Source organism: Armigeres subalbatus, chromosome 2, assembly GCF_024139115.2.
Source record: "Armigeres subalbatus isolate Guangzhou_Male chromosome 2, GZ_Asu_2, whole genome shotgun sequence".
Classification (NCBI taxonomy): domain Eukaryota; kingdom Metazoa; phylum Arthropoda; class Insecta; order Diptera; family Culicidae; genus Armigeres; species Armigeres subalbatus.
In genome coordinates this window covers 43,724,698-43,746,384 of record NC_085140.1, presented here as the reverse complement: position 1 = coordinate 43,746,384, position 21,687 = coordinate 43,724,698, and the positions used below count along the sequence as shown (strand labels likewise).

Genomic DNA, 21,687 nt, shown 5'->3' with positions numbered 1-21,687 from the left:
TACCGGGACGGAGGCAGACGAACCATTAGCCTGCTTGCCATTTCAAAAAGATGTCACTCTTTTTTACTCAGGAAACAGAATAGCTCGACTGTCAGCCCATACGCCTAATCCTATCCAAAAACCGAGAATCGTCCAATGTCGTTTGCCGTGACCAGTATACCATAATCAGGATCTTACTGGCATCAATCCTGATGTGCCGGTTGGCACACCTGTTGGGCTTGTGTGCTTTGAGCGGCGCACGGTCGCTGTGATAGGGCCTGCTTGCAAACACATGCAGCTTTTTATAGAGGTTCAACAGAGCCCACTGTCAAACCCCACCACGTTCTAGACAGGCCCCCTAACTCGCAGTGGCCATGGGGAGGGGTCGTCAAGCCCTTGGACAAAGTCCCTGCTGCCCCCGTGTGTGTGTGTGTGTGTGTGTGTGTGTGTGTATGTGTGTGTGTCTGTGCGCACCCGCCCAAAAAAAATGTCACTCATTTTCAAGGTACTTATCCTCAACCGATTTACTCGCAACAAGTTGCATTCGACGCAGGATACTCTACCATTGTTTCCTATTGGAAATTGGTCAGATCGGACTATGGGCTCGGAAGTTATGGCCAAAATACCAACTTTTTATAGAAAAATTTAGTAAAAACATGTCACTCATTTTTCAGGCACTTATCCTCAACCGATTTATTCGCAACAAGTTGCATTCGACGTAGAATACTCTCCCATTGTTTTCTATTGAAAACTGGCCAGATCGGACTATGGGCTCAAGAGTAATGGCCAAAATACTATTTTATTAATGCACGAGAAAGGCACCATCACCGCTAGGTGGATTAATCAGGGTTTTTACGATAAGCTCCGCCTATTTATGCCAATATTGTCAAACGGCGATCACTCTTGGTGTCCAAGGAACAAATAACTCAATTTTTCCACAGCAATTCAACAAAATTTTATATTGACCCATATTTTTCTCAGAAAAATTATTTAAGCTCTTTTAGTGGAATGTCTTCAACTGTCATAGACGAGCTTAGTACTTTCCATTTAATTCCACTACGTTTTGTTTTCTTTACAAATGCGTATTTCGACATCAACTGTGAGGCCGTCTTCAGTGTTTCGTACTTGACTCGACTTGTTGCAACTCGAGTCAAGCACGAGACACTGGAGACAGCCTCACAGTTGAGGTCGGAATGCGTATCTGTAAAAATAAAAAGGATGTTTTTTTTACACAACCGCCCATATTTCCACTAAATCGGGAATAAATTACTCAAATAAAGCCTGTCCACGTTAAATTTCGGACACTGATACAATGTCTAATTGATTTTTAGCCATTTTATCAATTTGGACGAGAATGAAAACATGCTGAAAGCATCACGTAAAGCGGAGAGATTCATCTGTCATGTAAATTGATCTTCTCGGTGGTTTGTGAAAATTTTAAAAAATCGCATTGTATGATGGGTGTCCGAAATTTAACGTGGACAGGCTTTAAGTATGCTCATTGAACTTCAGTACTAAATATCTATCGCGTGGAATAACAATTTCACATCACTTGAACTTTGTTTTCTTCCACTAAGCTGAAAGTAGATATCAGACGAATCTAATTCCTAATTTTGAAGTTGAAGAGGACCTGGGGGCGCTCAATGTTCAGGGCGACTTGAAGCGATTGGCCCAGGATCGAGTCCAGTGGAGAAGGATGCTCCATTCGGCGTAGGTTCATCGAAGAGCTGTAGCCCATCAAGTAAGTAATTCCCTATTTTACAAAAACATGATAATAAATTCAAAATCAACTATTCTCGCACATGACAAGCTGCGACTTACAGCAAGCAGTGCATAGATCAGGTGCGAAATGATTTGCTTGGACTACGTGGTTGGCGACATGCAGTTATGAACAAAGTGAAATATGGAAATATTTTACGAACGACTCAGGCCACTACTGCTTTGGTCGGAATAACTATCTTCAATGTCTCCACTATTATCTTACATCACTAATTATGATATTGTCAATTAAGTGCATTTTTTCATCATCTTATCTGAGAGATCTGTATTTTTGTATGCATAATGCTTCTCAATCTTTCTCTTCCAGTGATAGAACCCTTTTTCAAATCGCACACTAAATTTCAACAGAATCCCAAGGCTGCGTAGCCAGTAATCGTTCTCAGCAGCCATTCCAAAAGACCAAAAGCTCGTAAGGCTTAGACTAAATTGAGGATAAGCCGTTATTATCCTGGCAGAAGCACTCCAAGCTGTCTGCTGGATTTATCATAATTGAACCGAACGACATAAATGCAGTGTGATTGGGGGAGAGTTTTCGTCAGACTTACTCCGGTCGGAATTATTAAATTACTACTCCCATCAGTCCGTATTTCGAATGAAATAAAACCTGACATTAATTTAACTCCCCCGGGGGGTGACTCGTAGATCACCGATCTCGAAATTATAATTAAATTTATAATACTTCCCGTTTCCCGAATCGGTTCCATTTCTCTACGAACTCGTTCTGTGTGCGAGTGATCCACCTTTGATCCACCGCTCCCATCCGCACCGAAGAGGACCCAAACTGGGAGCGTCAGAAAAAAGCACCGGAAATTGCTGACCTCCTTCGGTTGTATTTATCACGGGAACAGACTCCCCGCTTCTCTAACGTCACATTCGCAGTTTGCACCCATTGACAAAAGTTCGGGTGTCCGGGGGAAAAAGTGTATTTATCTTCCTTCCGCTCTTTATTCAATTTCCGCCCGCGAAATCAACTTTGACAAACAATCTTTTCCCCTTTTTTGCCCAATTTGGCTGCCGCTGGCACCCCCAAGGTCGTCAACTCATTGCAGAACGAGAACGTCGCCAATGTCTTCATCGTCGTCGGTTGCACAAGTCAGCCATCATCACCTCATGATGGGTATGGATGGTACCAGAGAGAAAAAAAAAATACGGAAAGAAAGTATGGCGGCGGCGACCATGATAGAGACAACCTAGAGATGAAATGCTCCACGGAATGATGGAAAGGCAAATAAAAGTGGGTCTTCTGTGCTTCTTGAATTCCTTTAGTGTACTACGCTGGGGAAATCGTGGGGATTGAAGTGGAACAAATTATTAAATTATTTTTTATTGAATAAAACTGGCTCTTGTTCTATATTCATTCAATTGAGTGACAGGATGGAAATTCTTCCTAAAGGGAAGTCAATCAATTTGTTCTGGATATATCTCATGACAGACTCATACTTCCTTATATTAATCTAAGTCTTAAAATGTGTATGACTCTTGTATTTGTTGCCGCTTCAAATTCATAGCAATTCCTTTTTTCAGACATTCTACTTAAAGCTCATTTTAAAGTTGTTCATAATACTTCAATTTCCATTTGATGTGAAAAAACAAGCTGAATTTATGAATCGTCTTCAAATTTTTTTCTCTTCTTTTGTTAGGTATTCAACAATCATTCGAGTGCTATTCTCGGATGAACGATTGATTATCGTTCGTCAATTGAGCTATCGAATGGAAGTCACAGCTCGATTTTGATTTGACAGCTATTCGATTGAACTTCTGTTGCATTCACTTAATGTTGGACATCAAATTGATTGAAATTTCATCGTGGTCATAGCTAATATTGAAGTGACAATCATTTGAACTTCCGCGTCAGCAAAGGTTGTTTTCTCAATCGTTTTTTCGCATTTAAAAAAACATTTTCGCATGAAGCAAAACACTGTTTGGGAGCATTATTTGGCTAATTATATCTAGAGAAAAGACTCATCACTATATCACTTATAGTGTAATCATAAACATTCGTAAACCAAATAATACTGATGCATACACATATTAAAGCCAGTGAAAATCGTTAAATATTCTCATTTCAGTCAAAGCTTAATTAGAGCGGTTGATTTCCAGCTCAAAAATGTGCCTTGATTAGCATATCGTTTTGAAAGCCCAGACTGGCTGATGATATTTCCTTTAGAATCACTAAAATTTCAAAAGGTTAAAAGACTATTATTCTTCCATTTGAATGGTGGAAGTAAATGTAAGAATAATAGTCTTTTAACCTTGTAGCATTTCTAAGACGCTCTAAAATAATAAATCACTCAGATTTCATTTAAAAAAACAAGAATCCTTATTCAAGATCGATTGAATCAAAATTAGTTGAAGTATCTTCGATCATAACGATTACAACTGTTCACTCACCTTGGAAATTTGAACTGCCCTTCATCCGAGCCTTCGCTACCGAATGTTGTTAGAACACGACCGTTGACGTCGAAAATCTGAAAGAAACACACAAAATATAATTTTATTATTATTGACCTTATTCCGATACATTTAGACCGTCGATAAATTTTATTTATAAGCAAAACCTAATTTTATTCAGCCCCCAATACCAACGCTTCACAAAATCATTCCAAAACCCCAATCTCGTTCGGAATCGTTCAAACAAGTCGGTCGTATCCCACGAACAAGTGTTCGTCCACCGATGCCAATCAATCATCGTTCCGGCACCCTTCCGGGTTCGCATGACATTCCGCTGTTGGGGGACACGTGTCTATCAATTTCTGTGTGGCTGGCTCTTTTCGCCAACTCCCCGACCCGGTTGTGTTGAGTGGACTGGACACAGGGACAAGCCCACCCAGGATGAGCGCGTTTCACGTTTCAGCCCCTATAATCGTGGAATCGAATCGCTGAATGTATTACTCGATGAAAAGGGTCCACAAACCGCCCACATGTTTAGATATGTGCCGTTCAGTTATTTGGTTAACGCAAAGCAAAGAAGCATTTGACTTTTTTGGGTGTAGGGGAAAATGTAGTAAGGTGAGTCGCTCGGGGAATACTTTTCCGAATATTTCACTTGATAACTTCTTCGTTCAAGTGGGTCAAGAGCAGTGATGAGTTAATTTGAATCGAAGTAAAGGAATAAATGACATAAATTTCGATAAGAAAATTATTTTGAGCTTTTTAGTGGAATGTTTTCATAAATAAGTTTGTACAATCCCATTGAATTCCACCACTTAATTGTATCTTGACAGATACGTATTTCGACCTCAACAGTAAGGCCGTCTTCAGTGTCTCGTACTTGACTCGAATAAGTCGAGTCAAGTACGAGACACTGAAAACGGCCTTACTGTTGAGGTCGAAATACGTATCTGTCAAGATACAATTAAGTGGTGGAATTCAATGGGATTGTAAAAATTCGTCTTATGACAAGTGACATAAATTTCGCCACTTGAAATTAATTTCAAAACAGATGCATAGATTTTGAACCAAATCATAAAGGCGTTCTTAACCCGTCTGACAAAAAAAGACCAGCGACTCATCTCTCCCCACCTGACCCTATTAATGTTAGTTTTCCGAGTCAGCTGGTGTGGTGACTGTCAACAGCTTGACCGGATGTAGAACGGTTTGCTGTGTCCTATAGATGGAAGGAAACGGGAAGACAATGGAGAAACGTTTTCGCCATTCTTTTTTTTCGAAAGGAGGGTATCCATTAGCTTCATTCTCGATTTGCGACTTGAAGATAGAAAATCTGTTTCTATCTGCAGCAAGACGACGAGATCACGTAATCAAAATGGCAAATTATCCAAATTCCATCCTTGAAGTGATAGAACGGAGAGCAGGTTCGTTGTCCATTAGAACGCCATGGTGGAAATTAAAGATTGTGAATTCCTCAGGAAAGTGGAATTTGGTTGAAGACATTATGTGGTATGACGAGGAGTGGCAGATGGTTTAGGGAAATGCTATTGAAGGCATCGACCCTGTGTTCGGATTTTGCCTAATCGTTGTGAAAAGAAATAAAAATTTCATAATGATGCAAGCTAATCAAGCTGCTTCTAAACACATTTGCGACTCGTGTAGACAAGCAGCTGAGCTTATAAATAAAGTTGACAGTGGACAATCAGAATAAGTTCTTCGTTAAAATTCATAATAATATCCTTTTAAGATTTAAAAATTTATAAGAAAAAAAACCTTGTTGAAATTTAGAAGAATTTTATCATAGGAAATAAAAAACAGTTTCATTGGAAATTCAGAAGAATTTCTTTTTTGTTATTTAGAAAAAAAAACTTTGCAAAGGTATCCAGAAGAATTTAAATTAATTAAGGAAAAAGTTATGATTTTAAATTAGAACATCAGAAGAATTTCCTGAGAACTTCATACTTAAATGTGGAAAAAATCCCTCGGAAAATTGGAAGATTATGTCTTGGAAACTAGGTAGAATTATCTCCGAATAATATTTAGTTCAATATATTTATATTGTCGTCTGATCTTTTATCTCTTATATCAATCATGTCCATTTCTCATTTTGCTATCTTATCAAAATTTGATATTTTTGAGCTATTTTTCTCTGTTTGGGAAAAAAGTACAGTGAAAAATTATAAAACCCAGATCTCACCCATGGAGTTTGAAAGAACTTTTCAAAGAAGTACCCTATCTACACGAAATAGGTCGAGGCCCAGCACATTCGGGTCGACCATGGTGTTCTATGCACACAAGCCAGTAGAGAGCTGGAGCTTCCTACCGGCCCAAGCCCAAGCCCTAGCCAAGTGTCTTGATTTGCAAATAAGGTAAATTCCAGCAAGGACCAGGAGACTGCGACCTTAAGGAGACCGTCAAGGACTGCAGGAGGAATACAAACGAAAAAAAATTACACATGGAAAACCTTGTCAAGCTGCAGCAGCATGGAAGTCGACTGGAGACGGTCAAGAAAAGTGGCATAATCGAGGAGCTGTTCCGCTGAATTGCTGACCTTACCGGCACAATAAACACACTCCAAGTCAACTTAAATATCAAAGACCACATCATCAGCAAATTGTGAAATATAGTGAAGCCCAAAGAAGGAACAGACGAATCAATAAACATGCAAAAACAACGAAGTCGTAGAGCCAAAGCGAGTAAAACAACTACGACAGTGGTTCTTCTCAAGGCATCGCTTCAAAGACGGCGATGAGTCGGCCACCTCTCGGTTAAAACCGGAGCGGTGTGCTGTAAGTAAATGAAAAACGTAAAGCGTCACTAAGCCAAGTTTGTTTTTTTACCCCCTTGCCACGAGACAACTTTTGATAGTACCAACACAAACGACAAACACGTCAAAAACGCGAAGGCTCGGCTTCCCAAACGTGAATTTGTTGCACTAACTAACACTTACCCTTCAAAAGTACCAACATAGTCCCATAGTAAGAACAGTACGAGACCAACAGAAGGCGGATTGTTGAGCAGTCGGCTACATGCCCGTTACTAGGACTGGATTAAGTTTATTCAACACTCCACGACAAGTTCCACAGGCTCAAAAACGCCTCCATTTCTGCGACTCAGAAACCCCAACCGAAGAGCAACATCCTGCTCCCAACAGGAATCAAAGATCGATTGCGGAGAAGGATCTACCTCGGGTGGAGCAGGAGTACATCTCTCGTCACAGTTGCTGAAACTCCAACTTTGCTCCGTTGTCTTCCACCATATTTATCAGTTGTTGGTTTTAGGCCACCAACTCTCTACTACTGTTCCTCCTCCCTCGATTTTCAACCTCAACGTTGAATGAAGCGCTGGAATATAATTTTCCCCCTCCAGTGGAACCTAACTTAACGAGCTCCACACAACTACAGCGACCTGGATCTGTTGGAAAACGAGACCAACCCTGTAGATCTCGAGCAGCCGAGATCCACCGCGGCACTCCGGCAACCATAAATCGTTTGTTAGGGGCAAAGTATCGGTGACTCATCGAGGTCGGAAACATCGTCTTCCAAACCAATCAATCGTTATTGTAATTTCTGACGGTACAAGGCAATTCGTAAAGCCGATGCCAACCGCTTCGTGCCTTCCAGAAAGTCCTGAGCTAGTCGTCCTTTCATCGGAAGCCTTCTTTCAAGAGGCTCGGAAGCCTCCTTTCAAGAGGCTCGGAAGCCTCCTTTCAAGAGGCTCGGAAGCCTCCTTTCAAGAGGCTCGGAAGCCTCCTTTCAAGAGGCTCGGAAGCCTCCTTTCAAGAGGCTCGGAAGCCTCCTTTCAAGAGGCTCAAGCCTCCTTCAAGAGGCCTCAGAAGCCTCCTTTCAAGAGGCTCAGGCCTCCTTTCAAGAGGCCCGGAAGCCTCCTTTCAAGAGGCTCAGCCTCCTTTCAAGAGGCTCAGCCTCCTTTCAAGAGGCTCAGCCTCCTTCAAGAGGCTCAGAAGCCTCCTTTCAAGAGGCTCAGAGCCTCCTTTCAAGAGGCTCAGAAGCCTCCTTCAAGAGGCTCAAGCCTCCTTTCAAGAGGCTCAGAAGCCTCCTTTCAAGAGGCTCAGAAGCCTCCTTCAAGAGGCTCAGAAGCCTCCTTCAAGAGGCTCAGGAAGCCTCCTTTCAGAGGCTCAGAAGCCTCCTTCAAGAGGCTCGGAAGCCTCCTTTCAAGAGGCTGGAAGCCTCCTTCAAGAGGCTCGAAGGCCTCCTTCAAGAGGCTCGGAAGCCTCCTTTCAAGAGGCTCGGAAGCCTCCTTTCAAGAGGCTCGGAAGCCTCCTTTCAAGAGGCTCGGAAGCCTCCTTTCAAGAGGCTCGGAAGCCTCCTTTCAAGAGGCCCCGAAGCCTCCTTTCAAGAGGCTCGGAAGCCTCCTTTCAAGAGGCTCGGGAGCCGGCGTCCAAGGGGCTCGGAAGCCTCCTTTCAAGAGGCTCGGAAGCCTCCTTTCAAGAGGCTCGGAAGCCTCCTTTCAAGAGGCTCGGAAGCCTCCTTTCAAGAGGCTCGGGAGCCTCCTCTCAAGAGGCTCGGAAGCCTCCTTTCAAGAGGCTCGGAAGCCTCCTTTCAAGAGGCTCGGAAGCCTCCTTTCAAGAGGCTCGGAAGCCTCCTTTCAAGAGGCTCGGAAGCCTCCTTTCATATTGTTCGACTTAAAGTGTTTACTATTTATAGCTCCTATTTTATGGAAAGTAAACGCATTTAAGATTTATTAGTTGACTTTAAATTACTTCAAACAAGATTACTTATGAGCGGGTCTCGTAGCGTAGTTGGCTACACGTTCGCCTTATAAGCGGATAGTCATGGGTTCGATTCCTAGCCCCTCCATCAAATCCTCGTCAGTAACCGGATGCACAGCCCATACGGTAGTATATTGGGGAACGCGCCTTATCGTTACGGCTGCCCGATGACGACTCAAAACTTAATTTTTCTCGGAGGCTTTCCTCCAACGTACCCGGATAAATGGCAACCGAACAATGCAACAATTATTAGGATGCACGACATGGACAAACGGACACAATGTACCCACGACGAGATGGACTGGCAACGACAACAATATTGAGTAATAGAAATCCTGCCTGTCAAATAAAGAAAGGAATAAGGCCGTTACAAAAATTTAATTAACTTTCTGTCCTACTGGTCTTCGAAAGGTCAAGGGGAGGGATAATAAAAAATAAATATTAAAATAAAAAAAAAATCAAAAAACTCCTCGGATTTGTTAAAGGATGTTTTAAAAATCCTCAAAATAATCCGAATTTTATTTTGTAGCCCCCTCAAAATATTTTTTTGGCAAATAAAGATCCGAGGGGGGGAGACAAAATAGATCTTAAATATTTGTATCGGCCTAATAACGAAAAAAAAATTACGTATAATGTTTCCTATTTCCAAATTTCTAATAACGAAAAAAAATATTACCTATAATATTTCAAATAGAATTTCTATGGCATCATTACAAGAATGAATATGTACGAGATACAGTGATGGCTAGATTTTCATAATGCCCCAATTTTGTCTGTCCCTGATGTCGTCAACTCCCGACGTTATCACAGTTTTGATATGATTTTATGTCCCAATTTTGCCACACTTTTTACCAGACTTTCATACTCAGAAATAATACTGAAAACCACTTATACCGTCTGAGCATGCATCACTAGGTGGATCAATCTGCGTTTTATATAATTCAAGTGAAGAAGCAAAACAGCATTGTCTCGGAATTCTTTGACGTTTCGGTTAACTTGTATTATTTAATACAAAATTGATTCCTCATTTGTATCATTAATCTTTACGAAAAATCCAGCACAAAATCCGATGTGATTGTGATAGCAAAACAACGCTACCTCCTGCCCAGTCAATCAACGATAATTGCACCCCATGGCACTGATAGTTCATCTCCGGTCCATGATCGAAAAAAAAACACACACTTTCCCAATCTGCCGGTCAGAAAGCCTATCAAATTCCGTGTTCATACCCTCTCGTGCCCTCTGACAATCTCCAAAACTGTAGCTATGTTTGCTGACGACGACCTCAAGATAAAGGTGTGACCTATGTGTGATACCTGCATGCCTCGATGCGGTACGTGTTGGCTCAGTCTGGCACGCAAAAGGCTTGTTGTCCCTCACACAGCGGGAGAGAAAAAAGAAACAACACAAAAATCGAGAAATCGAACCGAGCAGCCATTCCGGAAAATCGTTGACAAGGGACAAATGACACGTGTCCACGATGGATTCCTAACGCTTTTCATCGCTTTTGTTTGACTCGGAATGGTGTGTGATTTCCGATTTGTATGAGCCTTCTCGGTACCCGTTCGGTCAACTGACTCAGATGGTTCTCAAACGTCTCATGGGTTCGATTTTTCCAATGTATGATCGAAGGCACAATGGAGAACCTCTGCTCCAATCAAACATTCCACACCCTCAGACAAAGGATAACATACAACTTTTGGTCAACCTATAGAAGTCAACATAACTCACCTGAATGCGATGGTTGTTCGAGTCGGAAACGATGACACGGTTCGTGTTGGAGACGGCGATGTAGTGCGGATGTTCGAGCTGGCCTTCCTCCTTGCCACCACTACCGAATTTACCAATGAAGGTGCCGTCCGATTGGAACACCTGTAATTTTCGAACAGTTCGATTTGTATGATTTTATTTCTTCTCATGGTAAATTGCATGTTCCCATACCTGAATACGATGATTTTCCTTATCACAAACATAGATGAAACCTAAGGCATCGGTGGTGATGCCCCACGGATAATTGAACTTGCCATCGGCCGTGCCTTGGCTGCCGAACGAACGCAGGAAGCGTCCGGCCGGATCCAGGACCTGGATACGATGATTGTATCTGCGAAAATTCGCCATTTCATTCACATTATTATTATTCTATTTTTATATGCCTATTGAAAGCCCACCTGTCGGCAATGATGAACTGTCCGATACGGTTGACGGCAACACCGGCGAGGCAATCAAACTCGCCGTCACCGTTGCCGTACTGGCCAAACTCTTTCACGAAGATACCGTTGGAATCGGAACACCTGGACGCGATGGTTGGAAGAGTCCGCGACCACGATGTTATTGTCCGGGCCACGGCGATGCCGCGGGGCCACGTGAAGGAACTGGGTTCGCTCCCCGACCTCCTATCTGGAACAGCTGTCGGCGCTTTTGCAGGTACTGCGTCCTAGGGGACATACCTGCTGCCCTGGTATACCGACTACTGCTGTTGCCGTAGGAGAGGTAGGGGGAGCCTACCCCGTTTTTTGAATCATCATCGGAGCTGAGGATGTCCGTCTGGCGCAGGGGTAGGCCCAGACTGAGTCGCCGGGCGGCTGCCGAGGACGACGCGGATGACGATGTGGACGGGGAGGCTAGGGAGGAGGATGTGGTGGAGTGCGACGAGCTGGACGGTGTATCCTTGCTGTCCTTGGTGGATCGGTTGCCGTATTTGTTCTTCAGGTAGCGAGCCCACGAGCTGAGGGCCGCACCGTCCTTGTCTCCTCCGGTGTTGCGATCCGGCGATGGTTCCCGGGATTTGAGCGCGTGGGTGGAACGGCTACGGGACAGGTCGGCTGGTTGCGATGCGAGGGATGAGGAGGCACCGTATCTGGAAGTTGGAAGAAGTGATGAAAATGTTTCGGTTTGCCTTCGGAGACAGTTAAGTAATATCTGTATTTTGATATTCTACATATTTATTTATCATTAGAGATAGTCATAACCAAACTTTCAGGTGGGAAGACGAAGCGAGAAAGGTACACAAAAATGTTGTTTATTTGTTTGAAATTTGTTATGGCTCAGCCACATTTTTATCTAACTTATTTTCCGAGAATTGAGCAATTATGAAAGATGAGCGCCCGCAGCTGAATTTACCAAAAACGGCGTTGGCATTGTTTGCGTCATAAAAAGGTGGAAAGGTGAGACAAAACGCGTAAAACAACGTTTTGCGGCAGTGGCTATGAGCGGAAAATGATTATCACACCTCTGAATGCTTTTGTAAAACGATTTCTCGGAAGCATCCTATGTTTCCTGTTCTTGTTAATCGGCATATAGCGCTTTGTACTTGAAGATGAATATTTTGCAACGTGAAAGACCGGTAACATTCTAATGTATTTTGTTGTTTTTACTAACAAAGTAAATTAATGAATTAAAAGCAGCAAGATTGAGTCATCAGTAATGCCAACATAAAAAAGCTAAGAAAATTATTAGCCTCATTTAGTGGAATGTCTTTACCTGTCATGAGACGAGTTTAGTACTATTCCATTTAACTTCACCACATTGCAATATTTACAAATACGTATTCGTCATGCATAGCCAATGTTTTGATTTTTAAACTAAGCCTTTTAGATGAATTTTAGCATTGATGTATGTCGTTCTTTCCCGAGCAGGAGCAACGACCTCGATAACAGAAATTGGTATGATTTAGCCTTGCATAAGAGGTAAAATACCAAAAAATAATACCGAAAACTTATATGCAGAATACTTGAGGCATACCATGGTACCGCCCTTCAATTAACCGATACAGACAAAAGGATAAGGTGAAAGTCATAAAAAATCACATTAGAGAACACTCTAGGTTCAATACTGGGCCCGGTACTATGGAACCTTTTGTATGACGGGGTCTGAAGCTAAAGTTCCCTCCTGGTGTTAAGATCGTCGGCTTCGCAGATGACGTAACCTTGGAGGTCTACTGGGAGTCAATTCCCGAGGTAGAACTGACCGCAGCACACGCAATCAGCACGGTGGAGGATTGGATGAGCGCTAGAGGCCTGGAGCTCGCTCATCATAAGACGGAGGTGGTTATCGTCTACAACCGCAAGTCGGTTCAACACGCAGTGATTCACGTGGGTGAAGTCGCGATCGCATCAAAGCAGAGTTTGAAGCTCCTTGGAGTCGTAATAGACGACAAGCTGACCTTCGCCAGCCATTCGTGCAAGACTATTCGTGCAAGAGGGCTTCGACTGCTGTTGCGACATTATCGAGGTTGATGTCCAATAGTTCAAGGTGTGTGCCAGTAGACGTAGACTACTGTCATGCGTTGCCGTATCTATTCTTAGGTACGGCGGCCCGTCCTGGGCTCTGTGGAATCTGCAGAGCACGTACCGCTTGATGTGTCTCAGAGTGATATCTGCCTACCGCACGGTATCACACGATGCAGCCTGCGTGATTGCGAGCATGATGCCAGTCGGGCTGGCCATCCGGGAAGGCGAGGAGTGTTTCGAGCTACGTAGCATCAGAGGAGCCCGCGAAAGCATCACTTCGGTTGCCAGATGGCAGCGCGAGTGGGATAACTCTTCTAAAGGTAGGTGGACCCACCGGCTGATACCTAACATATCGAGCTGAGTGGAGGGACCCCATGGGGAAGTTCACTTCCATCTGACACCATTCCTGTCAGGCCATGGCTGCTTCCGGCAGTACCTCCACAGGTTTGGGCACGTGGAGATCCCCATCTGCCCTGACTGCCCATGTGTTGAGGAAACTGCAGAGCATATATTGTTCGTATGTCCTCGTTTCGACGTAGAAAGAAGAGTTATGCAAGGCGTTTGCGGTCAGGACACTACCCCGGATACCCTTATCCAGAGGATTTGACAAGCGGTGGTGAGGTGGAACGCAGTTTCGGCTCCAACCACTCTGATTTCCTGCAGCTTGCAGAGATTCTGGCGCGTCGAGCAGCAGTCGACAAGCATGACTAACTTGTGATTGTTTAGTTAGAGCGAAAACAGGCTGGGCACGGGGAAGTGAATGAGAGGTTTGCACATGTCGAGGTAAGAGTGTCACAGCGGGTGGCAACCGCAGTCGCCACCACGAGGCATGGCAGAAGAGTGAGCGCATAGGTGTAAGTATGCCAGGGTTGTTAACGTTAATCAACGATTAACGCCGTTACCGTTAACTTCTTAAAGATTTAACGTCAACGGCGTTGCGTTGATTTTTCGGAAAATAAACGTCAACGTAAACGAAGAACGTTGAATCAACGTCATCGCCAACGTTGATTACTCGTTGATTTTCTGCTAGGAGTGAATAATTTTCGGAGGCGTTGTCATGGCCAACAGTTGTATCAACAAGTGAAAATCTCATAGAACAAAACTTATTCCTCTGTTGTAGGTATTAACATTTTTAACCTTCTCTACCAAGAAAGTGATTGTGCCATGGTGGTGAAAGACGGCAATCAACGTAGTGAAAATGGATCAGTTCTCAGTTTTGGATTTGTATTTGGGAGGCTATGGTGATAGTGCAGGGCTACACAACTTTGATTCCCGTCGATCAACGGTGGAATAAACGCAATACTACAACGTTAGTCAACGGAATTCGTTAACGTTAACGTTAATTAGCTGTTTTAGCGAACAAACGGAGTATGCGTTGAACGTTGAAGTTAACGTTCAACGTTTCAACGTAACGCCGTTAACCGTTGATTAACGTTAACAACCTTGAAGTATGCACATGCCGAGGTAGGAGGGTCGTAGCGTAGAACTGTTGGCACCTATCGCTATCGACAACTCGAGGCATGACAGAGGAGATTAGAGTGAGCATCCAAGTCAGCCTCGCATGGCATATCAGAAGTGAGAACCTAAGTAAGTCCCACATGGTGTGTCAGAGTGTGTTTCAGGAGGAGTGGCAGGGTGTGCTAGAGTGAGCACCCAAATAAGTCTCATATTTTGAATCAGGTGGTAGGGTGAGCATCCAAGTTAGTCTCACATGGTGCGTAAGGGGTGAGCACCAAAGTTAGACTCACATGGTATGTCAGTGGTGAGCATCCAAGTAAGACTCATATGGTGTGTCAGAGAGTATGTTAGAGAGAGAGCACCCAAGTAAGCCTCATACGGGATGAGTGCCTGTGTGAGCGTGAATGAGCGGATACATTAAGTACTGCCTATCTCCCAGAAGTAATGCTGGAAGGCAGTTCCTGGGGGAAACAGGGTATTAGTAGAGAGAGTAACTCAAATAACCTTCCGTTACTTGGGTGGGTTTAGTGGGTCCGACGTTCCGTCAACCCTATACTACCTGAGTGATAATTTCAGGTATCTGTTTGCAGATTTTCCTTCATCCCTCTATAAAAAAACATTAGAGAACACTCTGAACCAATGAAGACCAGCTACTCATTATTTCATAGGAAGAGATAAATGTTTCCTGCCCCACTACACTTAACTACCAGAGCTATACACGTTCCGATAACGCTAAAGGTCCAGATTTACTTCATCCCGGACCCCGAACCAAAAAAAGGATGGATCAACACCTGGATCCAAGAGACCGAACTCAACATTCCCTAATCTGCGCATCTCAGCAAAACGGCAGAAACACTCTCAGGAGGAATCAGCTATCAACAGCTATAAGGAAATGTCCAAAAACTGCACAATACAGTACACAGCTCAGCAAGACCTTCTTCAAGAAGCATTGCTGCTCAGAGTATGTAGTTCAACAGCGAAACGAGTCGATACAATTCAAATTCACCACCCTAGCAGAACAAATATTCCACAAAGGTTACTGCAACTCATATGTGACCAGATTTAGTCGCATTCAAGTTGCTGCAACCAAAAGTTGCCTGACTTGTGCTGCTCGGGCAACCTCATCACAAATCCAGCTACATTGTCCTCATCTGTAAGAATTAAAAGTCAGCAGAGTTGGTTGGTTTAGAGTTTAATAGTTTTTTCTAGCAACCCTTTAACCAGAGACCGGCGGAGTGAAAAACTGTCGAAATGGCAACGTATGAAAATGCATGAAATTGTGAAAATCAAACTGGCAGCACTTGAACTTTTTGCTTGCTTCTTATGGATGCAAAATGTAAACAAGTCGAATTGGAACTGCTTTTGACGGTTCGATTGGAAACAATATGGCGTCTTCGCCGATCTCTTATTGTAGTATTTATAGTTTCTTTCGACGTTTTGCCTTTCTCGTACAACTAAGTTGTACCGAAAGGCTATCATTTCACTCCGAAAACGAACTTTTTATAGAAGCCTCTGTCGGCCGAACATTTGCAAAGGTGGCAGAACTGTACACCCGCCTGAAACGTGAAGCAACAAAAGTTGGACTGGTGGTGAATGCGTCAAAGACAAAGTACATGCTTGTGGGCGGAACCGAGCGCGACAGGGCCCGCCTGGGAAGCAGTGTTACGATAGACGGGGATACCTTCGAGGTGATCGAGGAATTCGTCTACCTCGGATCCTTGCTAACGGCTGACAACAACGTTAGTCGTGAAATACGAAGGCGCATCATCTGTGGAAGTCGGGCCTACTACGGGCTCCAGAAGAAACTGCGGTCGAAAAAGATTCGCCACCGCACCAAATGTGTCATGTACAAGACGCTTATAAGACCGGTTGTCCTCTACGGACATGAAATATGGACAATGCTCGAGGAGGACTTGCAAGCACTCGGAGTATTCGAGAGACGAGTGCTTAGGACCATCTTTGGCGGTGTGCAAGAAGACGGTGTGTGGCGGCGAAGAATGGACCATGAGCTCGCCCAACTGTACGGCGAACCCAGTATCCAGAAGGTAGCTAAAGCCGGAAGGGTACGATGGGCAGGACATGTTGCAAGAATGCCGGACAGCAACCCTGCAAAGATGGTGTTCGCTTCCGATCCGGCAGGTACGAGACGGCGTGGAGCGCAGCGAGCGAGATGGGCAGACCAGGTGCAGAACGACTTGGCGAGCGTGGGGCGTATCCGAGGATGGAGAGATGCGGCCTCGAACCGTGCATTGTGGCGTCAAATTGTTGATTCAGTGTTACCTGTTTAGATGTTAACTAAATAAATGAAATGAAATGAGAATACATTATTATTATCTTTATTAAAGAGGTTTTCGGCCCTGGGCCGGTTCACCTCATACGGCTGAGAATACAAAATTTGGCTTCCAAAATAATTTTGAATCTGTTCAAACAAGTTTTTGCTATCTTATCAAGTATGAATTTGAATGGCATACTCAAAATCCGTCGATTGATTAGGGGGTTTGTCATAAACGCCGATATAGTAGAAAGAGTCGTAATTCCTACGTCAAAATGGATAAATGTCAAGGTGTCAGGCAACCCGTGCCTGGGTGTACCAGGGAAACCACACCAGTAAGCTGCCCTTACTGCATTATTTCCCCAGCTACTCGTGGATCAAAAATTAGTACTGTTTCAAAAAGAACCCTTCGAGGTGACGACTGCCATGAAAGGATAAGGTGACAGTCATAAGAAACCACAGTAGAGAACACTCTGAACCAATGAAGACCAGCTACTCATTATTTCATAGGAAGAGATTAATGTTTCCTGCCCACTACACTTAACTCCCGGAGCTATATACGTTCCGATAACGCTAATTTACTTCATCCCGGACCTTGAACCAAAAAAAAATGGACAACACCTGGATCCGAGAGACTGAGCTCATCATCCGAGCATCTCAGCAAAACGGCAAAAAAACACTCTCAGGAGGGATCAGCTTTTAACAGCTATAGGGATATGGCCAAACACTGTACAATACACTACAGCTCAGCAAGACCTTCTTCAAGAAGCATTGCTGCTCAGAGTAGTGCATCAGCGAAACGAGTTCACCATCCTAGCAACACACATATTCCACAAAGGTTAGTGCAAGGTGCAACTCATATGTGACCAGATTTAGTCGCATTCAAATTGCTGCAACCAGAGTTGCCTGACTTGTGCTACTCGGGCAACCTCATCTACAAATCCAGCTACATTTTTCTCATCTGTAGGAATCAAGAAACAGCAGCTGAGTGGGTTGGTATAGAGTTTAATAGTTTTTGCCTGTTGTCTGTTCTCATTCAATTTAATATTTGTAGCTCCCGACGTTTTTTATTTTTCAAGTAAAATAATTTTCGAACTCAAAATTGAATTCAGTGCGCGTCAAAAAGAAAGCCTTTGTTATGGTTTGTGTCTAGGCTAAATGTAATGGCGATTAAGTACTATCACAGCAGCCATACTTAATATGGCAACGATACTTTGTAATGTTCTATTAGGTTCTGCAGCATAACGTCACGAATGAATTCGGTTTTCATCAAATCAAGACAAAATTTTCAAAACAACTTATCTGCTTTTGTAAACAAAGATTCAAACGACGATTTGACGAATCTGATAGCACTCCCACGCAAACCAACACCACCAATAGGTAGGTGAAGGTTTCCGCTACCTGTTGATGGCCTTGGTTTGCGTGGGAGAGCTAGCAGATTCGTCAAATCGTCGTTGTTTATCAAAAGCAGATAAGTCGTTTTGTCGTTTTAGTTTTAGTCGTTTACAAAAGCAGATAAGTCGTTTTGAAAATTTTGTCGTGAAATGAACTTTTTTGACAGTTAAGTAGTACTTTCCACTGACTCCGACAAGGGTCGAGTGCATGATTGGTTGGCTGCCCCTGAGTCCAACAAGAAGTACTACTAATCTGTCACCAGATTGAGGTTACATACAGACGCTGCAGAACCTAATGTAGTGAAGTTAGATCGATGTCTGCGAAGGCGCGAACTCTATGTCGCCATTTAAAATTTGAATTGGCGTAATAACTAGATAATATGCTAAATGTTGAAGAGGTTGTTTATTCAAAAACAATCTTTGATAATTTCTTTTAAAGAACTTAATTGTGATTCGTTTTTCTGTTTGTCCATCAGATTTTTTCTTCTGTCGGTGTAACCGACACTCGTAAAATTCTTGTTTGAAAGTACCATATTTTATCAAAAAATTGTAATCGTGTACTGAGCTACTCGTTTATTGTTTTATTGTAAATTTATGTAAATTAGAGTTGGTCTTCCAACGCGTGGCGCTTTTTTGCTGCGTGTTGGAGTCGACGAAAAGTTTTTTTGCGGCATTTAGGTCGCGTACATCTTTTGAAAGTGTTTTGTGCAGTCCATGTCCTCATCAAGGCTCGCCTTTCGGGTTAGTGAAACGAAGTGTGGTAAAGTTTCGTGAGTGCAGTGATGCAAAAACGAACCGTCGATCGCGAATAAATCGACGGTGGTCCAATACGTTCTAAACCCTACGGACCGTTCAGAACACTCGGTGCCTGAAGTACGTCGCCAATAGCGTACCACGACGCCGGATTTGAACCAAAGGCAAAAAGTCGACCGTAGCCGAAACAAAGTAGGCGATGTCGTGTGGAGGTACTTTGGCCCTTGTCTGGAAAATCATCTTCGGCCATACTTGCACGGGCTCATACGCTGCGCGCCATCTTGCAGGTAAGCGATTTTTCATTCGCCGCCTCCGTCAAGGACAGCTTCGCAGCCATCGTCACAAACAGGTTCGCCGCCAGCGGGCCGGGAAAAACCAGCAAATCGACGAAGTAGAAAACCTGCGCATGTATTTGACTAGTGTGTAGACATACAAACTTTTGGCAAGCTATTTCCAGAACCGCATACTACTGTATGGTAGATAAATACGATATATACGAAACAGATGACGATCAGAGTAGTGTTCTTATTACCACAGGAATATTCCCAAGGGCCCATTCAGGGCCTTGTTCTATGGAACGTTATGTAGCCTTCCGATATTGAGATCATCAGTTTCACAGATGGTAAAGCGCTGGAAGTTTTCAGAAAGTCTATCGTCAAGGTCGAACTGACTGCAGCTTCCGCGATCAGGATTGTGGTGTAATGGACGAGTTCTAAAAAGATGGAACTAGGTCATCATAAAACGAGATGGTCTTCGTTAACAATTATGTCGGTACAAGAGGCAGTGATTTACATGAAGTGCTTGCGAGATCACTTCAAAGCGGGATCGGAATCTTTCGGGAGTAATGCTCGACAATAAGCTGACCCTCGTTAGCCACGTAGATTACGCCTGGAAGACAGCTTTAACAGTTATTGTTTAAATTGTCATTCATCGAAGATTATGTTTAATTGCTTCAGTAGACGTAAGCTGCCGGCTAATGTGGCTGCATCTATCCGCTTGATGAACCCTAGAGTGATATTCACCTAGCGCACGGTATTACGAGATGCAACCTGTGTTATCACGGGTTGGACTAATTATCTGGGAAGACGAGCAGTTTTTCGCCATGTGCGGGATTAGAGAAGCCCGTAAGACCATTAGAGTAACTTCGGTTGCCGCATTGCAACAGGCCAAATTGCAACAGGAATGGAACAACCCTACGAACGATGGGTCAACTCATTGGCTTATACCAAGTGCATCAAGATGAGTGGGCAGATCACTTGGGGAATTTCACTTCCATGACTGCCCATTGGTAGATTAAACCGCCTCCAGCATATTCCTCGGTTCCTTAAAAAGAGCGCGACAGCTTGCGGCGGGATACTACTCTGGATAAAATTATTCAGAGCCAGAGGATGTATCATTGTATCAAACGGCGAAGAAGTGGAATCGGTATCAACTGCAACCACCCAGATTGCCTGCGTTTTCAGTGCAACTGGCGTGCCGACCAGCAAACTGCAACCAATAACTAGTCATATGGACCTCTTTCGAAAGTAATGCTGAAGGGAGATACCAAGTTGTAGAAAGGTCTTTGTTAGGGTAGGCTTAGTGGCGTCGGAGTCCTAAGCCATTCTATTGTGCGAATTATTCTTCGTTCATTCTAGAGATGACCAATCAGGACTAAAACTGTTTAAATGACTCGGATCATCATTGTAAGAAAATTATCACTGCTTAGTAGGGGAAGGAGGGGTAATATAAGCTAAGCATAGACTGCTTTCATGCCTTAGCTATAACGTTTTTCATGGGTGTTTCTACCTCATGCAACAGTTGAACAATATAGCTAGCTGATGCCATATTAAAATTAGAAAAGAACTCAATCATATTGATAATATTAACATTTAAAAAAGTGATGATATTTCGTTGCCGAAAACTTATGAGGCAAAACGCCTTTTAGCCGGCAGCTCTTAGGGAATATGCATCGGCAAATCAGTATTCTTATATGGGCAGCGCGAGGAGACGCGTAGTACATTGTAGATTAGTTTCATTAGGGCGTTTTGCCTCGCCGTTTTGGGCATTTTGGGGCCTCTTCCCCTATTGGCAAAAATCATTGGCGTAACTATCCCCGATGCCTATAATGGGGACTGTAGGCTCTGATTCTAAGTTTCTTTATTTTGAGCTTCTTTTCAAAAATTCTCGAACGTTTTACCACCTTATTAAGCTATCTTAGTGGTAATGTGGTAAAAACGGTCCAACCACCTAAGGCAATTGCGGATCAGTCACACTCATCAATGTTCTCTTTTCTCAAGCACATGCCTTCTGTTATAGCCCACGGCATCGAACTGTTTTTGTTTACCAGCCGATGATCGCTACAAATTGATAGCGTTTGGCTATACAACTCAAAACATTGAGTTGTCCTGCTTTTGACGGAAATTGAGTAAGATTTCCGTAGGAAGAAAAGAGACGGCAATACAATTTTACTCATTCACTGAGTAGATGAAAGTTAGAGTGTAATTCGTTGAGGGATTTCAAAACAAATCATCGGGAGATTCCAAAGCAAATCATTGAGGGATTTCAAGGCGAAACTCCAAATTGAATATTCAATGGATTCCGAAGCAAATTGTTGAATTATTCTGGAACAAATAGTCAAGAAATTTCGAAGCAAATCTCCGAACGATTCCGAAACAAATCTTTGAACAACTCCGGAGGCATTCCGAAGCAAATCAGCGAGAGATT

The 21,687-nt window shown here is 43.4% G+C and overlaps 1 protein-coding gene across 1 annotated transcript in view; it reads right to left on the bottom strand.

Moving 5' to 3' along the window:
* LOC134218495 (RING finger protein nhl-1-like) overlaps window positions 1–21,687 on the bottom strand; it is a 93,414-nt gene that overhangs the window by 34,674 nt on the left and 37,053 nt on the right. Inside the window, 7 exon segments of the mRNA XM_062697580.1 lie at window positions 4,150–4,226; window positions 10,607–10,747; window positions 10,817–10,976; window positions 11,044–11,159; window positions 11,161–11,219; window positions 11,222–11,257; window positions 11,260–11,732. Of these exon segments, the coding sequence (XP_062553564.1) occupies window positions 4,150–4,226; window positions 10,607–10,747; window positions 10,817–10,976; window positions 11,044–11,159; window positions 11,161–11,219; window positions 11,222–11,257; window positions 11,260–11,732 (1,062 nt within the window).